Raw genomic sequence first — 24047 nt, 5'->3', positions numbered from 1 at the left:
CCCTCTCCCTCTGCCCCTCCCCCTGCTCTTGCTCTCTCTAGAAATAAATAAATAAATAAATAAATAAATAAAGTAAGTAAGTCTTAAAAAAACCCCACTAAACTGGGGGGTTGCAAAACATGCTTTAAAAAAAAAACCTTCATTAACATATGATGGGGACCTCTGCTTCTGGACAAGACAGAGTAACAGAGAGTAGACTTACCTTCCTGCCTGGAACAACTGAACCACCAGACACGTGCACTGGAAATTAGATAACAAAGGAGTGAAGCCTGGGGGACAGGAGATAGATGAGGTGGACCCTGGGAGTGCCCAGGTCACTACCTAGATGGAGAGGTGAGGTTGCTGGGCATCAAGAAGCCACCCGTGCAGAGCCGCCAACTGCCTGAGAAGGACGGGGTCGTGCAGAGAGCACTGCAGAGACCCCCCAGGTCTTCAGCTGATCATCACGAGGAGATGAAGGTGGGCCGGACTAAGCTATGATGTTCAGTACGTTGGGCGTATTACATGCATTTTTAACTTTTATGTTCAATTTATGCTGGGTTTATCAGGCTATAACCCCATTGTAAGTTGAGGAAGATTTGTATTAGAAAAGATGTAAGACTTCAACTTGATGACCTCAGCTTCTATCTTAAGAAACTAGATGAAGAAAATAAAATAAAATGCAGTGTAAACAGAAGAAAGAAAACTATTAAAATTAGATTGGATAATGATAAAATAGAAAACAAAAATAATAGAGAAATAACATTAAACCAAGAGCTGGTTATTTGAGATCGATACAGTTGTTGAAACTCTAGCCAGAATGATGCAGACAAAAAGATAAAAGACACGAATTATCAATATTGAGAATGAGAGAGGTATTGTCACTACAGATCTACAAATATTAGAAGAATATTATGACTAAGTTTATGCCAATATATGCAACAACTTAGAAGAAATAGCAAATGTCTTCAACGGCACAAACTACCAAAGCTCACTCATGAAGAAACAGGTAACCCAAACAACCTTAGGTCTGTGAAAGAAATTGAATTTATACCTTCCCACAAAGAAAATTCCAGGTATGCATGGCATTACTGATAAATTTTGTCAGTCATTTAAGGAACAAGTAACACAAATTGTACACAAACTCTTCCCATTAAACTGAATAGGAAGAAGCACTTAACAACTTATTCTATGAGGCCAGCGTTTGTTGGGTGCCAAACCAGACAAAGACAAGACAAGACAAGAAAATACTGTTGGGACGCATGGGTGGATTAGTTGGTTGGGCGTCTGCCTTCGGCTCAGGTCACGATCCCCGGGTCCTGGGTTTGAGTCCCACGTCGGGCTCCTTGCTCTGTGGGGAGCCTGCTTCTCCCCCTGCCTGCTGTTCTCCCTGCTTGTGCCTTCTCTCTCACTGTGTCAAATAAATGATAAAACCTTAGAAAGAAAGAAAGAAAGAAAGAAAGAAAGAAAGAAAGAAAGAAAGAAAGAGAAAATACTCTCACAAACTCTCAAATATTGACAAAACAATACATCATAACGAGGTGAAGTTCTTGCCAGGGATGCAAGGTTGACTTAACATTTGAAAATCAATCAAGGTAATTCGCATATTAATGAGTGAAAAAACAAAAAAATATGATTGTCTCAACAGATGCAGAAAAAGCATTTGCCAAAATCCAATATCCATTTCTTTATATTTCTTTATTTATTTTTCCAATATCCATTTCTAATGAAAAAACTCAGAAAATTAGAAACGGAACCTCATCTTCATGAAAAGCACCTATGAAATTCCTACAGCTGACGTCATACTTATGGTGAAAGACTGAATTGGGTCCACCTAGCATCAGGATCCACTGTCACCATTTCTAGTCAACGTCGTAGCAGAGGTTGCTGGACAGCCAATAAGGCAAGAAAAGAAGTAAAAAGCATCCAGACTTGAAAGGAGATTTGCTATATTTATAGACAATGTGATCATCTATATAAAAAATTCTACTGAATCTACCAGAAAACATTGAAGCTAATAGTTTAGTTAAGCAAAGTTGTAGGATAAAAGATAAATATACAAAAAGCAAATATTTAAACTATCAGAAATTGAAATTGTAAAATCCCATTTACAATAGGATGGAAAAATGTGAAATATGTGGGATTGAATTCAAAGTGGATCATAGTTCTAAATGTAAAATTTAAATCTATAAAACTTCTTGGGACGCCTGGGTAGCACAGTCGTTAGGCGTCTGCCTTCGGCTCAGGGCGTGATCCCGGTGTTCCGGGATCGAGTCCCACATCGGGCTCCTCCGCTGGGAGCCTGCTTCTTCCTCTCCCACTCCCCTGCTGTGTTCCCTCTCTCGCTGGCTGTCTCTCTCTGTCAAATAAATAAATAAAAAATCTTTAAAAATAATCTATAAAACTTCTTGAAGAATATATTTGTGACCTTGGGCTAGGCAAATACAATATGAAAAGCAGTATTCATTTAAAAAATAATAACCTGTACTTCAAAATTAAGAAGAGAAAGAGCAGAGTTTCATTGTTTAATAGAATGAAAAACCAAGTCACAGACTGGAATAAATATTTGCAAATCACAATCTGACACAGAACTTGTGTCTGGAAGATGTACAGAACTCTCAAAACTCAGGAAAACACGTCAATGATTGGAAAAGCAAAGAGCCCAAGTAAAAGACAAGACAATAAAATTAAAATGGACATTTCACCAAAGAATGTATTTGGATGGCAATAAGCATGTTAAAATTTGCTCAGCATCCTTAGTTATTACAAAAATGCAAATTCAAGTCACAAGGGAATACCACTGCAGACCTGCTAGGATGGCTAAAATTAAAAAGACTAAGCTCGGCAAGTGTGGGTGGGGTAGGGAGCGACTCAAACACCCGCATAGTGCTGGTGGAAACATTAAATGGTAATTCACTTTGAAAAAGTTTGTCAGTTTCTTAAAAAGTTAAATACCTACCACAGTCCAATGTTACGTCCTCTACATTTCCTCAAGAGAAATAAGAGCTTATGTGTATACAATAACTTATACACAAATGCTCACAGCCGCTTTGTCGATAATAATCAATACCTGGAAACGAGCCAATGTCCAGCAGCAGGCAGGTGCTAAACAAGTTATGGCATATCCATACAACAGAATACTACTGACCAAAAATAAAAGGGGGGGATAAACTATCAATACAGGCAACAAAGCAGGTGAATCTGAGAATAGATACGCCAGTGAAAAGCCGGGAAAAAAGTGCATGCTGTATGATTCCTTTTATGTAAAATTCCGGAAAATGCAAACTCTTCTACGGTGACAGGAAGTGGGCCAGTGATTTGCCTAGGAGTGGAGGTGAGGGGGGCAGGGACTCGCAGGAGGGAAGAATTACCACCTTTGGAATTACCACGAGGAAATGTTTTTGGGTGATGGCAACGTTCCTATCTTGAGTGTGGGGGGTGGTTTTACAGATATATACGTTCATCCCAGGTAGTCAAAACTTGTTACAGTTTATTATATTTCCGTATTCCTCAGTAAAGCTGCTTTAAAAACAAAGAAAACCTAACACGATTGATCTGGTCAGCACCCAGCGCACTCCCTTTTAAGACAAACTGGCAAGCGCTCAACTCAATTTATTGAGTGGAGACATCAGTGAATGGTCCCAGTGCTTTGAAACCATCATCACCCACAGATGTGATGGTGGACGGGAGAACGCAGAGCTTTCATTTCCCTACAAACACGTCTTTCCCATACCCCCACTTTGACCCCACCTCCACACTTCCATCCCACTTTATCCCTGGCTAGAGGACCCACTGGCTTTCCATCTCTGACCACAGACGGGTTGGTGGTCCATACAGAGCGTCTATCGCCCTGGGTCTAACCTGCCCCTTGTGGAGGTGAGCTCCCTCGTCATTGATATTTCAGGGTATATAATATAGGGCCTGACAACTCTTTCCAGTTTTGTTTTTATTTATTTATGTATTTATTTATTTATTTATTTGACAGAGAGAGACAGCCAGCGAGAGAGGGAACACAAGCAGGGGGAGTGGGAGAGGAAGAAGCAGGCTCATAGCAGAGGAGCCTGATGTGGGACTCGATCCCATAACGCCGGGATCACGCCCTGAGCCGAAGGCAGACACTTAACAGCTGTGCCACCCAGGCGCCCCAACCAGTTTTGGAGATCATTATCCAAATTGTTCCTTGTCTATTTTCTATTTCCGCCTTAGAGCGAATTTTCTGCATTGGTAACAGAGTTAGCTTGGGTCAGACACTTCCCTTGCTCCCTGCACTTGCTTTCTGCGTCCTGCAGTGATCCAAATGGGCCAGTGAGTGTGAAGGCGTTTTATTAAACCAAGTCTCTACATTATGGGAGGTGCTGGGGTTACTGAGATACCAACTCAGTACAGGGGGGGAATGGGGAAGAGGGAGGAGGGGCTCGAGGGCCAGGCCAACAGGTCAAGGCCCCTTCTGGTAGGGATCACGCTAATGCGTGGTCACCTGAAGCAGTGAGTCCACGCCCAGCGTCCCTCCCAGAGGGACACAGAGAGGCCATAACACTCACTCTTACTGGGATCAAACTCAGAATTCCAAGAACTCTATAAACTCTCTTCACCAAACACACACAAGTGAGAAATGATTGCACACACTTCCTGAAATCTATCCACAGGCCAAGGGTCTGGAACCCTAACAGAAGTGCAATTAATTAGTTAGAGATCTGTGTAAATACACACTCCAGAATGCATCGTCCCTCCCAGATTTTTGAAACCAGCGCTTCTCCTTAAGAACAGCAGGAAAATTAGCGTACTGCTCTGAGCTCACGGCTTTGCAGGCTGCTTTCATCCCTTGCTGGCGGAGGGATCACAGGTGCAGATGACTTACCTATTAAATTGTTAATGCTCTTTGAAGAGCGCCCTCATCAAAGTTCACCTCCCCAATTTAACACATTAATGCTCATTAACCCCACCTTCAAACCTTGACCTCAAAGAATCCACAGCAAGGACATTCATTCCCCCACCACAGAAGGTGAGGAGAAACTGAGGTCCGGACTCTCCACGTTGAGCCCACAAGAACCATGAGCGCGCATTCCGGGGTGCGGGGGAGGGGTCAGCTCCGCAGCGGGCGCTGCGCAGGGCGGGGTCCAGGCCGCTGGGCTCCCTGCCCGCGTGGGTCCCCCGAGCGGGCTGCTGTGTTTTGGTTTTGTTTGTGTGTGTGTTTTGCCCGTGACTTTGCGAAACATCCCGGAGGAGAGACAGAAAGTCTTGGTCTCTGAGAACGAGCACAATGTTGCTCTCAGCTTAAGTATCTCCTGGGAAACCTCAAGGTTTTCAATGTCATCATTATGGGAAACAGATTACAAAAGGAAATAACTTCATCTCACGCCCTGGGCCTCGCTGGGATTCGGTGTGACCGAAGTTTGTCTTTTCTTCGGTGGTTTTGAGCCTTGAGAAAACGTGCTCAAGGATGAAGAATCCAAAAACGATGCGGTGGATTTGGGTTGGGGGTGGCGATGGTGGGGCGAGACCGGGCTTTGAATCTGGCACCTGCCCGGTCACCTCGTACCTGGCCGTGACTTCTTTCCGCTGACCCCAGCCCCGATTAAACACCCCAGGCGCGGATCTGGGAGCAGCTCTGGGTCCTGGACGCACCGCTCCAAGCAGCCACGTCCGGGGGACCCGTTCCCCCGGGGTCTCTGATCTCCGGGGCGAAAACCTGCTCCCGCGCCGGGCGCGGGGGGGAACCGGCGCGCCCCGCCCCCGCGCGGCCCCGAGGCCGGTCCTGCCCGCGCGCCCCGCCCCGCCCCGGCCCCGGCCGCGAGCGCCGAGGCGCCGCCGCCGCCGCCGGGATGTGACCTTCAGAGCCGCCTGCACGGGATGACCGGAGCCACCGCCCCGCGGCGCCCGCGGCTCGCCACGGCCTCCCGGGTGCTCTGAGCGCGCGCGCTCCCGGCCCGGTCCTCGTCCCCCCGGCCCTCGCCCCGCGCTCGCCCCGGCCCGGCCCCGCCATGCCGCCGCCGCCCGGGCCCGCCGCCGCCCTGGGCGCCGCGCTGCTGCTGCTGCTGCTGGCCTCCGAGTCCGCGCACAGTGAGTACCAAGCGGGGCCGGACCGGGAGCCCCCCTCCCCCCCGCAGAGGACCCCGCCGCCCCCAGGTGCCGGGGCAGCGCCGGTGCCTGCTCCCCGCGCCCCCCAGGCCCCGCGTCCCCGGGCCCGCGCGCTGCAGCAGCATCCCCGGGCAGGCGGCTGGGAGGACGGAGCGTACGGGGCGGGGTTGACGGCGTGTCCCCGTTCCGTCCCCGCTCTCTCCCGGCGCCGTCCTCCCGCCCGCGTTCGGGCAGCCGTGATGCTGCGGGCGCGCGAGGCGGCGCAGTTCCTGCGGCCCCGGCAGCGACGCGCCTACCAGGTCTTCGAGGAGGCCAAGCAGGGCCACCTGGAGAGGGAGTGCATTGAGGAGCTGTGCAGCCAGGAGGAGGCCCGGGAGGTGTTCGAGAACGACCCCGAGACGGTGAGCGCGCGGGCGCCTTGGGATTCGGGGCTGTTTGGGACCGTGCTGCGGCGCGTTAAGGCCGCCAGAGTACCTGGAGCGCTGTCCCCGCAGCGCTGCACTGGGAACACCTGATCCATGCGCATTGCTGGGGAGCCCGGGGTTGCCTCCCACGCAGACTTGCCTTCCAGACTGCGCAGTGAGCCACTCGTGCTGGGGGGACCGTGCTGAGGTCATGTCTCACACCCAGAATCCTTGAACACCATTCAGAAGTGGTGGAAGCACAGGGTCATAGGGGACCCCCAGCCCCACCCTCAAGCTTCCTCCACACCTTTTGAGCCCCGTTCGTCCTGGTGACGCCAGGTGCCCCCACAGCTGTTAGCAGATGTGTAAGTGGGTCCTCTTGAGACCTTCAGTTATCTTCCCTCAGCAGGCCTCTGGAGGCAGCCACTTTATTTATTTATTTACAGATTTATTTATTTGAGAGAGAGAAAGAGAGAGAAAGAATCTCAAGCAGACTCCCAGCTGAGCCCTGAGCCCTTTGCGGGGCTGGATCTCAGGACCCTGAGATCTCCACTCTAAGGGAAACCAAGAGTCAGGTGCTCAACCAACTGCCCCACCCAGGCCCCCTGAAGGCAGCCCTTTAAAGGAAATACAGAATATACAACGCCTCTCTGTTTTTAGGATGTAAAAGAAATACGATGTTTAAAAACCCAAACAGCTTCTTACCCCTCCCCCCCATGGACTGGAAGTGAGATGTGGACCCCCCACAGCCCCTTGACCCTCCTCGAGGGGGGATGGAGTGTGTGCTTGAAAGAGGAACTGAGAGATGTGGAGTGTGGAACTGCTTGCCACAGCAGGTCCCAAAATACCACTACAGGAATAGGACCGGAGCGTATGAGGGGGGTGGGCAGGGGGGCTGGGGTCAGGGGCCCGGCCAGGGTGACCCGTGTATGGGGCCTTTCAGCAAGGTGCTCTTTGGAAGCAGCTGGTGACTCCAGGAGCCTGGCTGTGCTGGCTCAGGACACATTTCTATTAATAATGTCCTTGGGGAATGTGGGGCGGCAGGCAGCCAGCTGCAGGGAGCAGCCCGTGTGCACTCAGCATCTGTGCAGGGGCCTGCCCTCCTGCAGGAGGGGACCCAGGGGACCCTGCATGGGTATCTGTCCTGGGGCAAATGCCTTTGGAAAGTGGAGTGTGGAAATTGGATGGACTCTGTACCATGAGGTCAGGGTGATTTCACAGCTGTTTTTTGTTCTACCAGAATTTTTCTTTTAAAGAATTCTGGGATGAGATAAACCTTGCATGCAGTAAACGGATGGCTCTGTGTGGCCCACATAGGCTTTTATTTTCACTTGTGTTTCTCATCAGTGGGCATGACAACCCCTTTTCGGCCCTTTCTGAAGCAAGCTTGAACAGGTTGGCCAGCCCCGAGCGGTTCTCCTTGGGCAAGTCATTGCCATGGGGCCGCTTCCGGAAGGTTGTTTTCCCCAGGGCCACTGCCCTCCGAGTTCCCAGCAGAACGGTTTCAGTGCTGCTGTAAGGAACAGGGTTACTGATCTTCTCTGGCCTGTTTTCCAGTTTCTTTAATGATGAATCCTGGTGGCCCAATGAGTCATTCACTGCAGAGGATTGCTGAGGGCCTAGCAGCAGGGCCGAGTGCCTGGCCACCAGGCAACTGTGGGATGGTGTGATGGGGGCAGGGCACTCCCCCAACCCAGACCTGTACAGAGACCATGGGATAGGGCTCACAGGGGACAAGAGTTTGGGCCAACGAGGCTACCACCCACCCCTACCAGCCCCTGCCCAGCCAGGCACACTCGCCCAGGACAGCAAGGCCCTGACCTGGCTTTTCCTTGTTGGATGGACATACTGTGCAGTAACCACAGTGTCCTTCTTCCCAGAGCTTTAATCCCCTCTCTGGTTTTAACGGCTTTTATGTTTTAATTATAACTTTATTTATAAATGTCTGCTACAAAAGCAAGAAAGGGAAAGCACGCTCATGATCCCGTGGTTTTAATGCAAACCCATGCTCTCTGGGCGAGTTCCTGCCCGGGACGTCACGGCCACCCTTGCGACCTCGGCCTGTCATCCCTACAGCCAGCCCAGCGTGGACTTGTCAACCTCTCTCCTAGCAAAGCCATCCATAAGTTTCCAGGATTCTGTCCTCCTTACCAGCTCCTAGCTGCAGTAGTCCCTGCGTCTTCCCCTTTATTTACCAGTTTCCCAGGTCCTTTGGTGTCTTTCCCCAAGGTCAGTTGGGTTGCAGACCCTTCATTTCAACCTGTTCTTGAATAGACTGTAGTGAAGACCGTTTGCTCTGTTGTCTGGATTTGGCCCTTTGGCATGTGGAATGCTGGGAGAAGCTGGGCTAGGGATAGGGGTCACCCTCACCACCATGGGGGGGGGGGGCTCTGGAAGCAGCCAGCCTGTCTCCAGTGCCCGGCTCAGCGGGAGCCATCCACGACCCCCAGCCATGGCTCTGGCTTTGGTGGAGTTCATAACACCGCTCTTTCCTGCTGATTTCCTGCTGATGGTGAAGGCAGTGCTGCCCCCCTGGTCCATTCCCAGGGTTCTGGGGGCACACTGGTGAGTGAGCCCCAGGGAGGGAAAGGGGGGGAGCTGAGCCCTGCCCCCCAGGCTGGGCGGGCTTGAGCACCTGGAGCCAACTCTGGGCTGCAAACGCACGTTCCAGGGTTCGGAGGCTTCTGCGAGAGCTCTGATTGCGTGCTGGGTGTTCCTGCCGGCTCTGGATTATTCCAGACTAGGCTCTCCTCCTCTTTGGGAAGGGATGTGACCCTCACAGCAGGTAGCTTCTAGCACAATGGCTCCTTCCTGGTTCCAGGGTTATCACACACCTATGCTGGAAAGGAAGGGGACCTGGGGGGCCTTCCTGACTCCCAGGCATCCTGGCCACCCGCCCGCTTCCCTCCTGGGGGCAGATGTCCCGGGGGAGTGTCCCAGGCGCCCCATTGTTGCCACCACCAGCCGTCCTCTGCAGGGCTCCGGCGGAGTTAGGTTCCCTGCTTATCTGTTTCCTCTCACGCGGTTACTCTCCCTGCCTGGCATTTCCCTCTCGCTCGCTTGTCTGTGGTCCAGCTTTCCACACGAGACCCCAGCTGTCTCTCCGGGCTTCTTCTAAGCTCACCGGAGGCTAGCCCAGCGGAGTCACCTTCTACTTAAAGCCTTTAAGGCAGGCAGGTTCCAGACGCCGAATGCCATCGCCGTAATCAGGCTTTGCTTCCGGAAAGGGTTCTGGACAAAAGGCTTAGCCAGCCCCACCTGACCTGCCGCCCAGATGTGTTTCTCTACCTCACAGCGCCTGGGTGTCTGGCCCTCGCAGCCAGCTGCGGCCTGCTGGTACAAGAAAAACTCCAGGCCCTAGTTCGGCCCCACCACCTCGTTCAGCTGGAGCTACAGGCAGTAGGCCGGAGGCATACCTGGAGGGCCTCACAGCTCGGTGACCGCTGGCCTGTGCTTGAGCTCCCGCGAGTCCACCCCCAGTCTCTCTCCATGTCTGTCTCTGTCTCTGGGGGGGGACCCGGTGGTGGTGGTGGAGGGCTTTAGGGGCACAGTCAGCTTCAAAGTGCTGCAGCCCTGGCCTCCAAGGACACCTGTCTTCCTGAGACGCCACGTTCTTTAGGGACAGCTTGGGGACAGGCGTCCCTATGGAGACGAAAGCCTCTCCCTCAAGTCCCCTTGCTGGGGTGGCCTATGGCTGTGACCTCCAGGATAGCCTCTAGCTGCCCCCTTGCCCCCATGCCCCACCACTGCCTTGAGAGCAGCCCCCAGTGTGCACAGCCCCCCACACACACACTCTTCCCTATGCAACCTTGGGGGTGCCCTGCGCAGGCCCGGCCCATCTCCTTCCTTGGGGTTCTCAGGGGAAGCAGCTCCTGCTCCCACCGACCCCTGTGGATTGAGGCCTTCCCTCCTGGCCCCTCTCCTTCTTGGGCGTCTGCCCCTGGAAGGCCCTGGGGAAGCCAGTCCCAGGGACTGGTTTTGCTTTTTCTGAGCTGGCTCCTGCTTCGCCCAGAAGCCGGTGGACAGGCTGGTGAGACAGGACCGGCACCCGCAGGCCTGCCGCCCCACTTTGTTGCCCCATACTCCTTTGACTCCCAGGAGCCTGTAGGGACTTACTGGGGTCTCCAGCCCTAATAACAGACCAGGCCCTGTGGATGGCACGTCGTCCTTGCCAGTGGGCCCAACATCTGCAGAAAAGCAATTAAAGACATTTTTGGAAAACACTGAACGTCTGCCTTTGTTATTTAGGAACAAAACAGCCTTTTGAGAATCCGGTACTTATGGCCTGTTCCTTGAGATTCCAAGTAGCTGGGGCCAGGCCATTGCAAACACTTCCCAGGCCGTCCATCTGCTCCGGCACCGCTGGCAGGCCCCCCTTGCTCTCCTCTTCCCTAAGGCCCGAAGTGGGGGCTGTTTCTTGATGCAGCCTCTGTCGCGGCCCAGGGGGTGGTGTCCGACGTCGGCAACGCTCGGTGCCCCCGCGGTGCGCGTCCAGGGGCCCCGTGCAAACCCGGTTTTGACCCTGACCCGGTACAGTTCGTTGAAAGTGTTATAACTTTTAGAAGTGGAGGAATTCGGGAACCACATCACAAATGATTTATCGTTCAGATGAGATATGACCTGTGACTAGTATTTGTTTTCTCAGACTTCGTTTTTCAAACTTGAGAATTGTTTGTTCCTGGTGTTAGTGCCCATGGTAATAACACACATTTTTTCCACATCTGTCCCCCAAACCTGCCATCTGACCTGGTTTGTGAGGGCCTGTTCTTGGAACGTTGAGCTCTGTGGAAATCAGACAGCAGGAATCTGCCAGGCCCTGGGGGCGGCCCGTGCCGACCACCGCTGCAGCCGCACGCGTGCACACGGGGGCCGCTGAGGCTGGGCCGCCGCGCGGCTGGCATGACTGACGGCTGCAGGTGCAGCCCTGGGCGACCCGGAACCTGTTAGGACGTTGCTGTTGGAGGATGTCGGGAGCCAGGGGTGTGAGTGTGTGCTTCCCCTGCCCCGTTGTGTAGCGGACCCTAGGTTCCAAGGCAGACCCGCCGTTTGTGACAGAAGAATCACCTTGGTCTGAGCGGAGTGCGTGCGGCCGCTGCGTTCCTGCGATGAGTGATCGGGGCTGCTCCGCGTACGCGCCGCGCTTCTCCGGTGCCAGACGCATAGTGAAACACCATGAGTTCGCGTGAATCCAGACAGGCACCAAAATGCACTTAAACTTCCCTTTCCTAAGCCAGGAACAAACTTCGCAGTAGCGTCTGTCACAGAATCATAGGCCGTGGTGGTGGGCCCTCATCCCAGATGCTCCTGAAACGGAGGCCCCAGAATTTATGTGGGGACTTACCCAAGTTAGCTCTTCAGTGGGAGGACGCAGATGGAAACTCAGGTCCCTGGGCTCCAAGGTCAGCATGTTAGCACTGAAGTGGCTGACCTTCAGAGGTGAGAAGTGTCTGCACGGCCTGCTACTCGGTGACTCCCACGTGGTTACATTTCATCCTAGAACTGATTATGAAAAGGGCCCCCAAACCCCAGCTTTCTAGCAGGCTGTAGCCACTCCTGGGGCCCCACTGGCTCAGGCCCCTGTCCTTGTCGTGCCAGTGTGTGTTGGGCACCAGGGGACGGTCCTGGGGGCTGTGGGGGCGTATGCAGCTGCAGGCCTCAACTTTCAGCCCTGCAACTGAGTGGTAATGCCCAGGATTTTGTCCCCACAGGAATTCCCAACAACAAGCATGCACAGTAGCGTCTGAGGAGGGAGGAGGAACACCACGGCCTTGTGGAGTGTTTCCGGGGCCTGCCCCCTTGCAGGGCGGGCCCAGAGGTGCTCTGGGCTCAACAGGGGCTGGGGAGCTGCCCAGCAAGGGCAGGGGTGCCGTGTTTCCTTCTGTCCTGTGGAATGCTTAAGCAGGCACGCGGTTTAGAGAATCTTAGGAGATGAATTTGGGAGGAAGAAAGGAAAGAAGGATTTTGCTTAGAAAAACATGCACAGACTGAGAGGTTCTGGCCTAGGGGATTGAGAACCCTTTGGGGTCATGCAGGCTGAGGGCCTGAGCTCGCCCGCTGATAGCAGGAATCTCTCTGAGAGCCGTCACAAACACAGCGAGACCTCGGCTGCGAGTTCCTCCAGGAAGGGCAAAAGCCGGAAAGCAAAAGCCTCAGTAAGAGCAATTCAAGTTGTTGTGACTTTGACAAGTTCTTCCCTTAGAAGTCAAGTTTGCTAGCAAGACAACACTAAGGTCAAAGGATTAGTCAGTTTTTCTCTCCCTTTCTCATGGAAAACGCCTTATATTTGTATCATGTAAATAAGCAAAGTTAATGTGACACACAAGTCTCAGCCTGCTTTGTTAAGTAGTTTAAAGATTTTTGGAAGCAAAAGGCCGTTATTTATTAAAGGAAGTAATACATTCTTAATTTACTGAAAACGAGCGGCCGCTGTTATGCTGTAACGTGTAACTGCTGTTACGTTGTGCAAATCCAGATAGAAGTCCTAGTAAGAGTCACGCTGAGCTGACACAGGCGTGTTTCAGCCGCGCTGGCCGCAAGCGGCCCCTAAGTCCCCGACGCTTCTCAGGGCGGGAATCTGGGGGAGCCGCGTGCAGGGCGCCCCGCAGCATCAGTGCCAGAAGCTGTCTCGGTTCCCCTGGTTCACCGCGTCCCTGCAAGGACCTCACTGGCCTCTGAGGAGCTCAAAGAGTTAAAGGAGATTTGGACATGAAGGTATTTACGAGCTGTCAGTTGCCAACTTCTAGAATCTTCCCAGCTGCACGCGGTCCTGTTCATAAGCTACATCAGGGTGACCGTGCTCAGTCCACGCTCTGAGCCCAGGTAATGTTTCTGTCTTGATAATGTACATTTTGACCGACTAGGCTTGTGTGGTTTTTGACCATTTTTGGAAGGCAGCTCTGCTCTCCAAGTGTGGGGTTGGGTAGAGAGACCAGCACGAACCCCACCGAGCCTCAGAGAAGGCGTCGGGGAAGAAGTGCGCAGGATGGCCCTCGGAGGGGATTCCGGAGCTGTGGGCTGGGCAGGTCACAGTGTTTGTGGAGCTGGGATTCCAGAAAGGACTGTGCTGAGGTAGGGGAGGAGGGGGCAGGTCGACAGCCCACAGGTGACTGCCCCGGGGGGAGGGAGGGTGGGCAGCTCCCTGCTGCGCTTGACTTTTGCCCCATGGAGGGCTCTGGGGGCGCAGACCCTGCCAGGCAGACTGGGGTCCCAGTGGTCATGCAGGGCAGAGGCTGAGGGAAGGTTCTGTGCACAAATGGGAATTCTCAAGGATTTCACCAGCCACCTCTCTGCTGTGCTTTCCTGCGGTCCCCTTCTTAGTGAAGGGGCGATCCGGGTGACGACATAATTAAGGAGCAGAGACGGGGGAGGTCCTGTCACGGAAACACTGTCCTATGGTTTCAGCTCACATTAGAGGAAAGTGGACAGAACGTGTCCTTGGGCACAGGCTCCCGTGTTTATAACCCTCGGGGAACAGGAGCGTGGGAGAATGGCGTCTGACGGGAAGGCTGGGTTCGTTGGAGCGCTCCACTGTTTACACGGGGATGAGCTCTCGCAGGTGGGCTCTCGGCCAGGACCAGCGTGCTGAACCTCCTGGAGCCAGGCGCTCTCCCATAGATGGGGAGCGAGCACCACACAGGGCTGCTTCACTCACGGGCGGTCCTTGCCAGTGGTGGTGACGACTCAGTCGTTGAGTCTCACATGCACCGTGGCTCATCGCCCTCTGGGAGGGTAGGGCCCTTGGGATGAATAGCAGAAAGAAACCTAGGCAAGTGGCAGTTAATCTAAGGGTCTACGTTTTAAAAAATGCACTGGCAGTTTGGAAGCTTAAGGAACCATAGTACCGATACTTCCAAGTTTTGAAAGAGACAAGCTAAGAGCACTGATTTACATTTTTCTCCCAATGTGGTTATCTATGTTATAAATAAAATTAAGAATCTGGTGCCTTGTCCAAGTCAGTGAAAATTGTAGGACTCTGTTTTCCTATTCATTCATTCGTCCACCCATCCGTCCACACAGTCTTCTATCCCCCCATCCACCCAAGCAACCATCCATCCAGTCTTCCATCCATCCATCCATCCATCCGTCCACACAGTCTTCTATCCCCCCATCCACCCAAGCAACCATCCATCCAGTCTTCCATCCATCCACCCATCCGTCCACACAGTCTTCTATCCCCCCATCCACCCAAGCAACCATCCATCCAGTCTTCCATCCATCCACCCATCCGTCCACACAGTCTTCTATCCCCCCATCCACCCAAGCAACCATCCATCCAGTCTTCCATCCATCCACCCATCCGTCCACACAGTCTTCTATCCCCCCATCCACCCAAGCAACCATCCATCCAGTCTTCCATCCATCCACCCATCCGTCCACACAGTCTTCTATCCCCCCATCCACCCAAGCAACCATCCCTCCAGTCTTCCATCCATCCATCCACGCACTCTTCTATCCACCCATCCAGCCACCCATCCAGTCACCTATACAGCCACCCATCCATCCATTCTTCCATCTATCCACCCACCCACCCGTCCATCCACCCATTCACTCATTCTTCCATTCAGCTAGCATTCATTCACCTGTTTGGCAATGGGTCCTGGGGGCCTTCAGGGGAACAGTCAACACCAGGCCAGTTACTGGGCAGACAGATGTTGTCCTTCCCCTCGGGGAGCTTCAGCTCCTAGCTCAGTGGCCTGCAGTTTTGCTCACTCCCTTCTATGTTTAACTGTTTAAGTAAAGCAGAAGCAAGACGCTGACAAAAATGATTGCCAGGTGACAAACGGCCCCATTTCCAACCCCGGTGGTCCTGGCTACTCCCTGCTCCTGACCCGCCCCAGCCCTCATGCAGCCCCATGCCAGGCCTTGCTCCTTATGTGGCCAAAAAGAAAGAGGGTAAGTTTGTAGGTCACTGATCCCTGGTTTTGAATCTGGCTGTCTGAACTGTGGCCTGTGCTCCGTGGATCGCTGTGGGGTAATGCTCATGAGAGTCAACCCTGCTCCTAACCTCAGGCCACAGTCCACGTGTGGCAAATTTGTGGTGCAGGTGGGGCCAGCTCTGCGTTCTGTGTTTGGGGCCCTTCACTCACGGAGATTTCCATAGGTCCTGCTCTCTGGTCAGAACTTTGGAGGACGATTGGAAATGTGTCTTTCTCTCGGGAGAGCGCGTAGAGGTTTCAGGTGTATCTATCCCAGCTTTGGGTTATTCGGGGTTCACCAGCTCTGCCCTAGGTTAGCAGCCACACTAGCTCCTCCCCACGCCAGATAAGTCAAGCACACAAACTAGGGTAAATTGTCACCAGGTTATGGCCCCGTGGTTTCAGAGCCCGCGTCCCCGTGGGTGGGGCTAACGGAAGGGACCCAGGTGCACGTGGTTTTTCTATCAGTGATGCTTTTCCACAGCAATAGAACTCATTATTAAACATATGACACATGACTAGTAATAGTCATGGTTTAGAAAAATATAATAGAGCTTTCTGGAAAGCTGTGATAATGCCACCATTTATGACAGCTGGGTGCTCTGCTCACGGTTCCTCGTTGTTTCCAGTCTGATTCTTGGTTTTCTGAGTGGACACATCATGCATCCGTCCTAATCTTTCCTTCAGAACCAGAGCCGTTCCCTTTGTGACAAAGTCTGTGGCCTTTGTTGTCCCTCCAAACCCAGAAGATGTCACTGCCTGCTTGCTCTCAGCTCCAGGGTCTTGGTCGGAGCACCCCTCCTCTCCTGCCTTTCTTGTCGGGGAGTTGCCAGTCCGTGACTGGAACAACACAAAGAAGCGAGACCGGGCGGTCGGGGCCTCTGACTGCTGGTGTGGAGGGTGCCCCCGCCCTGGCCAGACCTGGCCTCTGTCACATCTGCCTGAACGGGACCTTCACAACCTTCACACAAGCTGAAATAACAGACTTGGTCTGACCGTGACTTTTCTTTTAAAGGAGTTACGAGTCTTTTTAAACCACATCTTTACCAGAACGTTACTTTCTGAAACACATCTGAGGGCGTCTTAGCAAAGTGTCCCCGGCAGCACTGCCCAGGCTGTGGTGACCAGGGAGGGAAGGGGACACGGGGGGTTGTGCCAGACCAGCGCACGAGGCCGGCCAGCGTGCGGGCAGCCCTGGGATCCCCACTGCCTGTCACTGCGAATGCAACACCAGCTCTCGTCGGCGTGGTTTCGGGGGACTGTGCGCCGTCCCGAGCGCGTCCTGGCTTCCTGACCTTGGTCACAGGCCACAACATGTTGTGGACATCCGTCCCCTCATCTCTGATAACAGGGTTCACTTCACTGACCCTGCCGTGGTGACGTGGGTCGGCTGGAGCAACGTACACTCGCAGCCTCGCACCGTGTGCGGCTGACAGCCAGCAGCTGGTGGGGTCCGCTCGTGCGTCCCTCGGTTCCATCAGGGGTGCCTCTAGGGCCAAGCTGCTCCAGGATGGACCCTAAGCGGGAGACGACAGTGGACAGGTGGGGGCGGCTTCAACCAGCCCGTGGCCTGGCGTCTGAGGCTGGGGCCACGGACCCCGGCGACGGTCCCAGCTGCTCCCTGCTGCTGGCCGACACAGGGCAGGTGTTCCTAGTATTTGACACCAGCTTGTATAGTGCAGACCTCTTAATTTGCATTCATGGACAGAGAGACCCCCGCCGACACCCGCCATCCCTCATCCAGCACCAGTTTCTTTTACAAATCCAGTAAATGCAAATCAGTGCCCGTGTGCTGACGGTCCCACCGACGTCTGCACAGCCCTGGGAGGAGCCTGGTGTCAGTGAGGCTCTCGACGATTGTACTCACGGCGCTCCTCGTCCCAGGAGACCCTTCGCGCGGCACCACCTAGGTCCCTTAGGTGACGTCACTGTCGCTGCTTCCAGAAGGGCTAATCACATCTGCGGTTTTGCAGACACGATTCTGAAGAGGCCGTGTCAGCAGCCTGGGCTCTGCCCTCCCACTTCCTCTCCTCATGCCATGGTCTTTGTGGCAGAAAGTGGCTTTCTGGGTGGTTCTCTCCCACTGTTACTGGGCCAGCTGTGGAGAATTCCCCGCCTTCCTCAGACACCTGCCTCTCTGGGCGTCTGGTTCCGCCCTCTGGGGAAGAAGGTGAGGTCCCACTGCCCAGCTGGGCCGGGGGCTGTTTGGGGAGCCTCGTGCCCTGCCAGTAAACTGTTGCCCCTTTTTCTTCTTTTTCCACAGGACTATTTTTATCCAAGATACTTAGGTAAGTTCGCATCCCTGCTTCGTAGTTATCATAAAAGACTAGAGGGGGTGTGTGTGGCGTGTCAGAGACAGCCGGGCCGGCTCAGTACCGCTGCTCCTGGAGGGGAGGCTGTTTGATCACGCAGTGAGTTTGGGACTGCCTGGGGCATGCTGGTCACAACACCTGTTTGTGTCTTTCACACCATACGATCCAGTGCCATTGCTTGCAAACGGCTCCTCTGCTCTGACTCCAGGCTTAATTTACTGTTGGGAATGTGATTGACTTAGTGGGTCTCAGACATTTTGGTCTCAGGGTCTCTGCACTTCCAAACTTACTGAAGACCCCAAGGAACTTTTGTTCATGTGGGCTACATATGTTGATATTTGCCGTATTATTAATCAGAACTGAGAACAGTAAAAAACGTTTTTGTCTAATTTGAACAAGAGGAATGTATGAGCAGATACCGCTGGCCACCGAGCAGGGATGTCACCGTGCAGGTGGCCTCTGGACAGCTCCCCTGTGCACTTGGGAGAGAAAGTAAAAGCACAAATGATAGCCCAGTCTAACCTGGACCATCAGAAAGAGACCCTGATTTCCCTGAGAACTGCTCCTTTAATTAATACCATTTTAAGAAATGTTTGGATGCATATCACTTATAACAAGATAAATCTACTCCAGGGTCTTCATTTTTAATTTTGTAAAGTGCATTTTGGTAAATTTTCCGCTGGCTTTATATCCTCTTAGAGGTTCCTTTTCTGGGTCTATATCTGGCAACAAGCAAAGTGGACCCATAATTGACCCTGAAAAGCCAGGAACCTGCCCACGTCCAGGCTCCCTGTTGGCCTGCACAGGCCTGGCTCCTGGGTACTGGGGGTTTGCTTCCAGAAGCAAAGGGGACCCCTCCCGGTTGCCCGGCCCCTCCTCCTCCTGGGCACGATGTAGTACCGGGGACCCTTACTGAAGGACGAGACATGGCCCAACACTGTTGCGTGCTATTTCAAGTTTCCGGGCCCATCCCCCGCTCCCGTGTGCACACCTGCTCCTCGGATGGGGTGGGTGCGGAACGTCCCCAAAGCAGAATGAAGTTCAGATTATGGGCAGTGTTTCCAAATGGGGGTCCACTTGAAGTTGAAGTTTAACTCTCTGGTCGTGGTCAGAAAACTCCAAGTGTTATCAGTGAACCTTCGGTGCTGTAGCGGAAGGGCCCACTGGAGAGGCGGCGGACGGACCTTTGGGCAGAGTTCTGCCTTTCCGGTGAAGGCATTTGCTTGCTCGCCAGTGTTAAGATGGTGTAATAACTAAAGCTGAACCGTGGTCCTGCTTCAGCGCCCAGTAAACGTGAATAATCTTTTCCAAACATGTCTCAGAGACGAGTACTAGCTCTAGGCTCTGTCCTGTCTCCTGTGACAAGAAGGACGTGCTTTCTGTCTCTCTCTTGCAGACTGCATTAATAAATATGGATCTCCCTACACGAAGAGCCCAGATTTTGTTTCATGCGTTCAAAGTAAGTTTGTCTCCTTCCTGTTTTTCTCAAAGTCCTGTGGGTTTGGGTAACTTCAGGCTTTCCTGTGGTTTTCAGGGGTCTTGAATATTTCCATCATCCCAAGGAGTTGTAGCACCGGCCTGAGCTCTGCTCCTTTTCCACTGAACTTTCTCTCTTAAGCAAGTGAGGTTTGGTTTTTTAAATAGCAAGAAGCACGTGCAGTATGACATCTAACCCTTTCACAGGTGTGAAGCCCGAGCACGTCTCTGGCTGTGCTTCCTAGACAACCGGTTAGGCTCCCAGAATGTCCTTAGACCTGTCGACTCACACGCACAATCTCCTGGTTTTGCACAAACACTAGCTTACGATAGCTGTGCTCCCAGCTCACTCTGCCGCGTGCGGGGTGTCTACCAGCTCAGTGCCTAGAGTGCGCACGTCCGTGGCGCTCTGCCCTGGGTAACCAAGGTGCATTGGGGGACTTCCAGGCTACTTCCAGTTTTTTATTATTGCAAACCGATCTCACACACGTCCAAGTGTGTCTGCGGGCAGGTTCCCAGCAGTGGGACTGCGGCCCCCAGCCTGCCGGCAGCATTCACTTCAGTGCGGATCCAGCGGGATGATCGGCCCCGTCCCCAGGTCTTTGCCAGGCTGCCGTGTGGTTTTGCTTTTTGGTCTCTTTCAATATCAACAGTGAAGGGTGATGGCTGGTCTTTCTGTTTATGTTTTTCTCGCTAATGAGTGAAGCTGAGCTTTACGTGGTTCAGAGAACCTCGTGTTCTTTTCCTGCAAGTGATTTGTTCATATTCTTTGCCTGTTTTTCTCAATTTGTAGGAGCCCTTGATTTGCCGTTTGTCCTAAAAGTAGCACAGTTTTCCTCAGCTCATCTTGCATCTTTTTTTTCAGTAGTAATGTTATTTTAAACGATCATACAGTAAAACGGACTTTTTGCCTGTTGTCCTGTCGCATTTAAGCCATGTTGGACCGCCGTAGCCACTGAGCTGGACGGACTCTGGGCCTGGCTCGGGTCTGAGCGCCTCGCAGGGCGAGCTGCCGGGTGGGCCCCAAGCCCAGGGTCAGTATGCGCACCGCGTGGGTGGGGCGGCCGGGCTCTGAGCGCACAGCCCCTGCTGCAGAAGCAGGGCTCTTCTGCGTTCCACGTGGGGCCTGCCCCCTCCGGGTAGCCCAGAAGGCAGGGGAGGACCCAGAGCTGCTCACAGGGCCTGGATGGCCTGGCTGGGTGATGCTGCTGTGTCTGGACACCACCCGTCCGGTGCTGGCCACAGGCCGCGTCTGACTCGTCTCAGTCACAGGCCCAGGCCCCGGCCCAGACGAGCAGAGGAGATGATTGATTTACCTCAGGAAGGGCAGGGGAAGGTGGCGCTGCCGTGCGGCCCCCTGCTCCCCTCTGACCCCGTAGCAGGTGCAGAGCAGACTGGCCTCTGTGATTTTGGGTAGCAGTGCCTGTTAACTCAGGGTGGCCAGAACCCATGCCAATGCATCATGGGCAGCCAGAGTAAGCCCCCTCCCTCAGCCTCCCTGGGATCAACCTGTGACCTCGGCCTCCATGGGGTCAGCTTGTGACCTCGGACTCCCTGGGGTCAACCCGTGACCTCAGTCTCGGTGGGGTCAACCTGTGACCTCAACCTCTGTGGGGTCAACTTGTGACCTCAGCCTCCATGGGGTCAACCCATGACCTCGGCCTCCCTGGGGTCAACCTGTGACCTGGGCCTCCCTGGGGTCAACCTGTGACCTCGGCCTCCGCAGGGTTAACCCGTGACCTCAGCCTCCCTGGGGTCAACCTGTGACCTCGGCCTCTCCAAGGGCTAAAGAGACCTCACTGGGGACTTGGGCAGACATTAGGGAGTGGGGTCATAACAGTTTTAGCTTTGTGTCATTTCGGGTTTGTTTTTAGAAATTTTTTTATTGTTGTCAATTTGCTAAACCAATTTCTTCCTTTAAATTATGTATCCAAGTTGATTAGATTGTTTTAGTTCCTGGGTTTTAGACTGTGCTTTTCCAGAGATTATGAAGTTACCTAGTGCTTCACGCCTCCTGACAGCATGAGGACCGTTGTCTTCCAGACAGCAGCTCCTTGTTCCATCAGCACTTATGTAAAATCATCGAGGTCTTGCTCAAAGGGAGGCTGCAGCAATCCTGGGCCACGTCATGCCCACGTGAGACATCTCGTGGCATGAGAGGGACTCGAATCTGAACAGCAAAGATTGGCTCTGAATGGGCTTGAGCTCTCTGCTCCGGTGGCGGGCGGCCAGGGGTGCGGAAGGGGAGTTCCTGAGCTGGCGTTAGAGGACAGATCTCGTGCCATTGCCACGCTACGTGAGTTCCCGGCTGATTGGGATGCTGTCTCCCATGCTCGGCCTCTCCGTCCTGCCCCCTGGGTCAGGTGCGTCGTCCTCCACGGGTGTGTGACCACGTGCTGTCTGTGCCTGTCAATTCTCCAAAGCCTGAGGCACCCCACAAATACAGCGCCATCCTTACTGGGGACAAGCCCCGAGGCCTGCCACTCAGGAAGGACGCAGACCCTGCCCTTCCCCCCGCCCCCGGAGCCAGACCCCCAGGCCTCGGGACAGTGCTGGCAACTTCACGCTGTTTTCATTGGTTCCCTCCTGAAAACCGTCCAGTTCAGTGGCCATGAGGCAGCATGGCGTCGCTGAGGCCCGACTGTCCGATATAGTTAAAGTCGACACGACAGCCTCAAAGAGCCCACCTCTCAGTGCTCAGCCCGATGGGCTCCAGGGCTGGGGCTTCCTTCCCGCCGCCGTCCCCACCTTCTGCTGGTAAACCTCATGGCGCCGGCCCCTTCCCTTTGGTGCCACGGGCCCTGTACCGGAGCCTGTTGTCCAGGTTAGAACCGGCCGTTACCCTTGAACTTCGAGGGTGGGGAGCAACAGCAGCTGAGAGCGGCGTCCTGTCGGGGGCAGTCCCGTGCCCGCTCTGAGCAGCACAGCCACCTCAGGCTGAGATGAACCCTGTGTCCGGAGGCCCGGCCGGGCGGGGAAGCGCGTGGTTTGTCCTCACCTGCGCCTCCCCAGTGTGTCGACTCAGGCTGCAGGAGTGTGCCGGGCACTGCCGAGTGTCGGACACTCGGATGCGGCCCTTCCTCCCTCCTTCGGTCCTGCAGGGAAACACCCCACAAGTACGCGCCCCGGTGCAGTTCTTCTAGGGGTGGGTGTCGCGCGGGAACCTCACAGCAGTGCTGTCCCTGAATGCAGGGACCCCGAGGTTTTATGAAAGGAAGGTAGGCATTGTAGGCAGATTCCAAAGTTAACCAGGCCTCACGCAAATGCACGATTATGCACTTCTGAAATAACTCTTCAACCAAATATGTCAAGTGGGGACACACACCATCCCCTGCCCTCCCCCCTCGGGGGCCTCTCTAGGCTGATACTGTGAGCAAGCTGGCCAGGCCCCGGCACATGACCCCTCCTGCCCTGACAGTCCTTCATCTCTGGTGCTGGCGCTGGGCTTGACCTCACCCTCCCCGGCCCTTCCTCGCTAAAGAGCGTCACCTGCGGTGCAGCCAGTCGGCGGCCTGGGGACCGCAGGGCTGACCTGCCGGCTCCTGGCCGCTGTGGGACACTCTGTTCCCAGACCCCGTTTCCTCATTCCTGCACCCAATTCCTACTTGCTGACGGGTAGAAGGCATTTCCCTCGCTCTGCCAAAAACAGCTGTGCAAGTGTCACAAAGCCCTCAGGGACACTGTGTTTGGTCAGCACTTGCCACAGAAGGAGCCAGTTGACGGACGCGGTCCCAGTTGTTTGGACGCACGCCATTGCACAGAGTCCCCGAGACGTGGGGCCCTCGTGACAGGCCCGCAGACCTGTGTGGGACGAGGGGACACAGCACGGCGGAGCGTTGTGTCACGCCGACAAAGGCAGACAGGAGACCCGGGGGGCTGGGATTGCAGGGCCGGTGAGGCCAGGACGTGGCTCTGCTGGGAATCGGCTGCCGTGGACCGGGAGGGAGGGAGCCCTGTGGCAGAAGCGCGGAGCCGAAACCTGGCGTTAGGCTGGAGATGTCAGTCATTTTAAGAAAGAAGAGATAAATCAGCGGAGTGCCCACCTAGCCAGCCTCCCCGCAGGACAGACACAGGCCCGAGCTCAGCTCTCAGTGGCCCTGTTGGTTCGGGCAGAGAGAAAAGCTGGAGCACCGTCCCATCCCAGTCACCGGGGAGCCCACCCACTGCACGGTTTGCCATGGGCCAGTCACTTCGTAAATATAACGGAAGTGATTGTACCCGACGAGCGTCCTGTAGGACTTGCGGCCCTGGAGAGGGGGACGCGAGGTGAGAATGTCCTGCAGCTGGTCTGAGCCAGTCCCGGGTGGCGCGCCGGGCGTCGCCTGCCCTCCACGGCCTGGCCGGCCCCCATCCGTGCCTGGGGATGTGTGTCAGCCAGTTGGCCTGGGAAGCCACGGTCCACAGGGCTGCTGGGGAAGTGACCTAGTTGCCCTGCTCTGACAACAACCCAGAGTAGCGGAATTTGCCACGATTGTCCCTGCAGCTGAAGGGTGCCTGCCTCAGGATTGCGGTGGCCGAGGGCGCTCGGCGTGTCGCCTTCCCCTTTGCGCTGGCCCTCGGTTTGGACCTCAGCCACGGGCCCTGTGCTGTCCGGGGGCTGGACGAGGCACGTGTCCATGCTGAAGGACAGGACAGAAACGGGAACCCGCAGAGCCGCTGGGAGCTGTTTACTGTCCACACGGGCGTGACAGGAAGGCCGGGCACGGCTTGTCAAGCAACGAAGGCACGAGCAGACCCGCACGGGGCTGGGAGGGACAAGGAGCCGGAAATCTCGTGGGCCTGCCGTGTGAACGGCGCGGTGGGCATGGTGGAGGCCGGTCTGCGCCCAAGGGCATCAGCTTCCTTGTTGAGGTTCCCTGGAGACCTGGGGTTGGGCGGGGGGG

At 54.5% G+C, this 24047-nt stretch overlaps 1 protein-coding gene across 1 annotated transcript in view; it reads left to right on the top strand.

Annotated features, from left to right (window-relative positions):
* The first annotated feature begins 5960 nt into the window (after positions 1-5960).
* GAS6 (growth arrest specific 6) overlaps positions 5961-24047 on the top strand; it is a 37584-nt gene continuing 19497 nt past the window's right edge. Inside the window, exons 1-4 of the mRNA XM_040624962.1 lie at positions 5961-6039; positions 6292-6458; positions 17640-17664; positions 19085-19147. Coding sequence (XP_040480896.1) covers positions 5961-6039; positions 6292-6458; positions 17640-17664; positions 19085-19147 — 334 coding nt within the window. The remainder of the gene's footprint in view (positions 6040-6291; positions 6459-17639; positions 17665-19084; positions 19148-24047) is intronic.

The sequence above is a fragment of the Ursus maritimus genome, unplaced genomic scaffold (assembly GCF_017311325.1).
Source record: "Ursus maritimus isolate PB19 unplaced genomic scaffold, ASM1731132v1 scaffold_10, whole genome shotgun sequence".
Taxonomy (NCBI): Eukaryota; Metazoa; Chordata; class Mammalia; order Carnivora; family Ursidae; genus Ursus; species Ursus maritimus.
Note: the sequence above shows the minus strand (reverse complement) of the source record. Positions and strands in the feature narration are given on the sequence as shown.